Genomic DNA, 7,041 nt, shown 5'->3' with positions numbered 1-7,041 from the left:
TTTTCATATAATGAACGTACCTTCACATTTCTTCTTCACACATACAGTTTTCTCACACACACATGTTCATTATTTCGCACTTCAACAATTGTTCAACATCGATCGATTAATTCAATCGGGAAACAATAATTAGGGTTCGTCGATTCGTCAGGGTTTGCACTTGAACAATCGTGGCTTCCAAATCAGGAATCATAGATTCACTCTCACTGTAAGTACCTATTTCCCCTTTTGGAGATTTTAGACCCATATACTTTGATATTTGATTAATTCTTCTTGACTATTTTAAGGAAAATCTTAATACTTTTGTGTCTAGATATAGTCAACTAGAAAAAGTAATGAATTGAATTTTTTATATGTGACAATCTTGATGGCAATTTGGCCACATGTATAAATTTTAAGTTGTTTTAAAGTTTGTGGCTGTTGATGTGTCTTGACTGGAAATTGGTGCTATTTGGTGAGAATTTTGGTGTTGGTGGCATGACAAGTTTTTTTTAGGAGTTTAGGTCAGACAGTAGGCTGTTGTTAATGCCATGGGCTAATGGGTCGTTTGCAATTCCATTTATATGTATGCTTTTGTTTCTTGCACTTGCTTCATATGAATAAGAGAACTTTTTGGCTTGAATTGTTTTTTTTTTAGTTGTGTAGTTGATCGAAAGCAGGGGTTAAATTACTCTATGCTTTAGTTTGGTATTAAAAATGTGCTTCTTACTTCCGAGAAGAATACAGTGTTATAATTTTATGATTGATAATTGCATGACAAATGTTCAGAAACTTGCTATGCAACTTACTTATGTATAGACATTCTTTTGGGTGCTGCAGAATGCCAGAATGGACCAACAAACAAAAGTGTCACCAATCTCGACTCTGCAACCAGGAGACTGGCTCAAAACAATCGAAGCAGTGGTATATAGGCGTTGGATAGCCAAAAGACCAAATACTCAAAATCCAAATGGATACAGCTGCATTCTCCTCGACACATATGTAAGTAAAATTACATATGAAAATACTCAGGTTACCAAAATACAGTAAATATTAACTATGGCGTATTTGTACAACTTCGGTTAATAGGTTTAATGTTTTGTTAACAAGTCTAGAAATAAAATTGGTTTTTGTATGTTGTTTTATGATGCTTGTATATGCCAGGGAAATAATTTGAAAATTTGATCTAAGTTTATGTTAGATAAATCATCATTGTTTTATTTTACTTATACTTTATTAACATGCTGATATTCTCTTATAAGTTTATAACTGATTGTTTTTTAACGCTATTATATATGGCTAACATATACCATAAAAAAAGAGCTGTTATAAACAAACATGAAAATGAGTAGTATGGTTTTTTAATAAATTCGTCAACAAATTACAGGGAAACGCTATCCAAGACAACACCAACTACAAGGACAAAGACCATTTTGAAAGAATGTTGCAGCCAAGCATACAGAATTTCAAACTTCATATGCAAACCCGCAAAAAAATGGGACGAAACTATCTCAACTCAACGTCTCTGATATTCGAGTTGCAAACAGAATTCGAAAGCATACCAGCAAAAGGATACCTACAACACTACTTCGAATTCGAATCCTTCAACCAAGTGAAAGCCTACTCAATAACAGGTAACGCTATAACTATCTAGATACTGCACATCTCAGTAAAATAATTAGACAATATGACTTTTTGCGATCTTCCAAAAAATCCACAGTTGACTACCTTTTACATGCCTCCATATATGTTTAGCAGATATTACAAAAACATATTTCCCATTTGCAGTGTCTTTATTACCATAATGATAAATTATATAGCTACTTGCTCTTTTCCATTTGTTGCGGGACTTGATTAGCTTTGTTATGTCAGATAAGCAAAGAGGCATGTATTTCGAATCAATTTCCATTCTTAAAGATTAATGAGTTGTTATGTATGTTAATGTATTATTATGATTTTGATGAAACATGTTTTGATTAGTTCAAGCTCTGATTTTGCAAGAAGTTTTGTTAAGATCTTATTCCCTCATAATTCATTTCTTAAGCCTCATATTTAAATAAACATTATTTATGTATGTTTTCTGATGTTGCTTTTCTACATATGTTTCAGATACTTGATAATCCTAGATTGAAGATGGAGGTCAGTGCATTTTATTAAAATATTCTTTCTACCTCATAATTTTCATATGTTTTAGAAAAGAAATAAAATAACAAATTATTTTTTCTGATTCATTGTTTACACTGGAAGTAGAAAGAGCAATTTTATAGAACATATAATGACGTACTGCTCCTGGAAAATCAGTTCAGATCATGGGGGATGTTATTTCAACCTAAGGTACATAGCTCAAGCTGCTACATAAAATTTAATGCTTTTATATATTTGACAATAAAACTTAAATAGTTATCCAATTTTCAAATGTTGGTCGTTTTGGTGTCAAATTGGGTAATGGTTGGTTTATACATGCTTATTATGTTGTACTAAGTGTGTTGGCAAATTCTGGTGTCTTAAAAAGGATTTTTAGATGTATTTTCGTTAAGGATTGATTTTGACGCGTTTGTGTAATTTTGAGAATTTGACGTTACCATCACATTTAGAATCTGATTTCGGAACTGTGGGATGATGTTCGGTCACTCGGGTCTGCTGATGATCTGGTTCCAATTTATGCTCCATCTATGGATTTGTTTTCCGTTCTCTAGCAGTACTGGTAGCTTATTTTGTTTGTTTCCGTTCCCATCAGTATTTATGTGATTGTTGATCCGCGATTTAGTTTAATGTAATGAAGTGTTTTTTTGCTTAGAAAAATGACTTTTCCATATTGCTCTTTATTTTTCAATATTGCACATATGTCGACTCAAACAGGTTAGTGAAATGCGTTAGACCAATAGAGGTGCAAATTTGGTTAGCAAAACTATTTTTGATGTGGTGAGAATGAGGTTGTGTCAATTAAAAATCAATATAACAGTGCAGCCACAGTCATCAGCTTGTATATGGCAATTTGGGATGCTAAAGGTCAGCCCTAATCCTTCATTATCCCTTGCTCATTTGATTATTTACATTATAATATAACCTGCTATCTATGTATCAATAGTAGGTTAAAATATTATTAAGTATCTATGTATAAGTTGATTATGTTTAAAGTCATTTTGAGAGAAGACTCTTTTCATCCAGTCATAATTTTGACTTTTTATGGTCAAAATGCATTTTTTGGGCAGTGTTTGACTTTTGGGTTTTGGTACACTTTTACGCTACTTCAGGGTCTGTTTAATGTCATGCAAAATACCTCATTAGTTGATTTAAGTATTATGGGTCAAAGTTAATATTTTGACATTTATAATTTTAGTGATAATGTATCACTTATAGTAGCTTGGTGTCCTTAATTGCCCAAGTGCATTATGGTTGAAAGGTCACTCAAGGGTTAAAGAACATGATATGATTTTGTGCATGGGATGTACAGTACAATTTCATCTTTCTGATTGATTTAAGTTTTTTGAGTTGATCGAATGCTTACAATTAATGCTTCAAGATGAATTCTAGAGATGATGATCAGGATTTGGCTAAATATTCCCAGTAGGTTGCTTCATTTGTAAATTACTGTTTCTTTCTGGTGAATCATCTATTTCTTATTTGATGTTTTTTAGTGGTCAATGCAGGAACCAAACTCTGGAACTGAAAGTTCATCTTCTATACTAACATCAAGGCCTAAAGCAATGTGTGTGTCCCCAAGATAAGATAGATCCAGATGAAATCGGATACCGAGGTAAACAAGTTGTTCACTATCATCTCGGCTTAAGGTCCGCACCCTTTACTTTCTATACAAGTTGTCGTTTATGGTGTTATTAGTTGTACTTGACCATTTTTTCATATAATGGCAGATGAATAAGAGGTCTCAACAGTTAAAGCATCTTAAAAGAATCAGCATCAAACGAGTAAGCTTAGGCTGTGTTTCTAAGTTATTAATTGAAAGGAAGTGAAATGAAGGGGAAGGAAAATAAGAAGAAATGGTGTTCCCAAGTTTGTTAATTGAAAGGAAGTGAAATGGAGGGGAAGTGAAATGTAGTGCAATTTTCCTTTGATTGATTCCTTCCAAATTGAAAGGATTCTTCATCCCTCGCTTTCATTTCATTTTATTTCATTTACTTTCCTGTAAATTGAAACTTGGGAACACACCCTTAGTGTTGAGGGTCGAGGTATGGTCAAGTACTTATAGATCAAAGTTGAGGAGGCTTAGTTTTAAAGATGAGTGTATTTATAACTCCTACACTTGGCTCACCTATACATGTAAATTTAACATTTCATGTTGCATTTGAGGTCCTAACAGAGTGTAAGTTGTTTGCATGATTTTTCGCTAATTATATATATTTGACAGGGTGCTGTATAATTATAGATGGTTGGTTTATCTTGTGGATTAGCTTTATGATGATGTGATTCATATCAACTTCTATAGTGAGCATGCTGAAATCTGTGTAAGTAACATTTGACATTTGATATTGCATTCGAGTTCTGAACAGATTGTAAGTTGTTTACATTTGTCAAGTATCATACTCATTTACTTAGTGTGTATAATGTATCTGTTTTTTATATTTGTTGATTTATTATTCACATATATTTCACTGCTCCTCCCTCCGTCTCATATTAATAGTCTCGTTTTAACTATAGAAGTCCTTTTGTTTTTTAACTTTGACTTTAAATTATTATGTGTTATATAATACTTGATGAACGTTATACCACTTAAAATATATTCAAAAGTCAATCTATTGATATAAGTTTTATCAAATAATATTTAATACAAAAAATAATATTTAAAGTCAAAGTTAAAAAGAAAATACTTTAAAAATCAAAACATGACTATTAATATAGTACGGAGGAGTATTACTTATATCATTAGCATAAATAAGTTATTTAGAATATATTTTTAACATCTTGTATGATTAAATACCCGCGAATGCGCGGGCTATAAACTAGTATTATTATATATACTAATTAAGTTACAAATGTTATAATATATAAATATATATATAAATGGATAGTCAATTATTGATACACAAAAGTAATATTATTGTATTACCTAAACTTGTGATATTTTTGCTATAAATAGCCATGAATGCAAGCATTAAACTTGCACCATTTTCTCACACTTACAAAGTGTTTCTTTCTTTCTCTCCATTATCATCTTTGTTCTTACACTTCATTATTAGCATTCTTAATCAAGAATCAAACCACTAAAGGTAGTTATAAGCCTACTGAATTATAACATCAAGAATCAAACCACTAAAGGTAGTTATAAGTCTACTGAATTATAACACGTTATCAGCACGATAATCTTAATACTAATTATGGTTGGCTCTGCCACCTAAATGATATATGGTCGGTTATACCACCTGAATAATATATGGTCGACACTGTCGCCTAATTATCATTTATGTTACTAACATTTATATTTCTATTATCTAACATTTATATGGTCGACACTGTCACCTAATTATCATTTATGTTATATAACATTTATTTATGATTGCTTACATATGGTCGACACTGTCGCCTACTTATCATTTATGTTATATTAAATTTATGTTTAATGTTTATATACTTATGAATATAAATTGAATCTAATTTATCTTGTTGTTTGTTTTAATTTTTGATAATAGAAAATGTCGAATCTGGAAAAGCTTAAATTTACTCCTTTAGAATCAACGGGAAATAACTACATGCCATGGGTTATAAAAGTAAAAATGCATCTTAAATCAATGGGCATTCTTGAAACCATAAATGAAAACAACACTTGTTCTGAAAAAGAACAAGCAACGGCATGTTGCTTTATTCATCAACATATTGATGAATGTTTACAAAATAATTATGTAACTGTAGAAGATCCCCATGTTTTATGGAAAGGTCTCAAAAGCAGATTCAATAATCAAAGAGAAATTTTACTTCCAGCTGCTATGGATCAATGGAGAACATTAAGGTTCCAAGACTTTAAGAAAGTAAATGAATACAGCTCAGCTCTGTATAATACAGTCTCACAACTTAAATTCTGTGAACATGAAATAAGTGATGCAGACATGTTGGAGAAAACTTTCTCCACAATGAATGCTGCCAACATCACAGTGCAAAAAAATTTGAGAATGCTAAAGTTCAACACATATCCTGAACTTAATTCATATCTCTTGGTTGCAGAGCAAAATGATGAGCTATTAATGAAAAATCAGCAATCCCGTCCTACTGGTACACTTGCAATCCCTGAAGCAAATACTGCAAATAATTATAAACAGGGACAAGGACGCGGGCAAGGTCGTGGTTATAATAACCATCGCCATCATCATGCCAAAAGCCATAACTATGGTAGAAACCATCCTTATGGTAATGGGAATGGGCGTGGCCGTGGTCGTGGCCGTGGTGGTCAAAGAAATAATAATCCACGAAAATATAAATATCAACCACAAAACAAGCCCACTAAACAAGATGTTGAAGAAAATTCTTCTAAAAATTCTGAAGAATCTTGTTACAGATGTGGTAGAATGGGCCACTGGGCTAATACTTGCCGAACATCTAAACATCTTGTTAAGATGTATCAGGATTCGCTGAAAGGTAAAGAAAAGGAAGTAAATTTTGTGGATAATATTGATCCAACAGTCACTGAGCAACCATCTGATTTATATGAAGATTTCTTGAATTAAATTAATATGTTTCTTTTATAAATAAAACGATTTAACCTTTGTCATCATGTTTTCTCAAATGTTTCAGTTCTATATGTTTTGTCAAATGTTCTAGTTCTATATTTGATGTTTCAATTCTATGTATGTCAAATGTTTCAGTTTTATCTATTTGTGTGTAATAAACATTTTGTGTAACATTTATATACTTACTGTTTGTTTCTTATATATGAAGTTTAATATGAATTCTGCTGGAACACAACATCAATCAAGTAGTGGAGATCTCTGTATAGCAGATAGTGGTACTACACACACTATACTTAAATCTGAAAAATATTTCATTGATTTGAAACCAACGGAAGGAACTATACATACAATATCAGGTGCTGCTAACTTGATAGAAGGGATAGGA

The 7,041-nt window shown here is 31.7% G+C and overlaps 1 protein-coding gene across 14 annotated transcripts; it reads left to right on the top strand.

Annotated features, from left to right (window-relative positions):
* Positions 1–4,357, top strand: LOC139886606 (uncharacterized). Of its 14 annotated transcripts, none has more exons than XM_071870481.1 (7): positions 1–208; positions 820–981; positions 1,367–1,613; positions 2,089–2,118; positions 2,230–2,313; positions 3,630–3,770; positions 3,852–4,357. In XM_071870481.1, exons 2-4 carry the CDS (start codon positions 829–831, stop codon positions 2,094–2,096), a joined length of 408 nt encoding a protein of 135 aa, XP_071726582.1. In that variant the 5' UTR covers positions 1–208; positions 820–828; the 3' UTR covers positions 2,097–2,118; positions 2,230–2,313; positions 3,630–3,770; positions 3,852–4,357. The 14 variants fall into 14 exon arrangements, with proteins under 14 accessions (XP_071726582.1, XP_071726572.1, XP_071726580.1 ...); XM_071870471.1 differs by having other exon boundaries at positions 2,839–3,770; XM_071870479.1 differs by having other exon boundaries at positions 2,230–2,988; positions 3,630–3,736.
* The last annotated feature ends 2,684 nt before the right edge of the window (positions 4,358–7,041 follow it).

The sequence above is a fragment of the Rutidosis leptorrhynchoides genome, chromosome 1, assembly GCF_046630445.1.
Source record: "Rutidosis leptorrhynchoides isolate AG116_Rl617_1_P2 chromosome 1, CSIRO_AGI_Rlap_v1, whole genome shotgun sequence".
Taxonomy (NCBI): Eukaryota; Viridiplantae; Streptophyta; class Magnoliopsida; order Asterales; family Asteraceae; genus Rutidosis; species Rutidosis leptorrhynchoides.
This window is presented reverse-complemented; position numbering and strand designations above follow the sequence as displayed.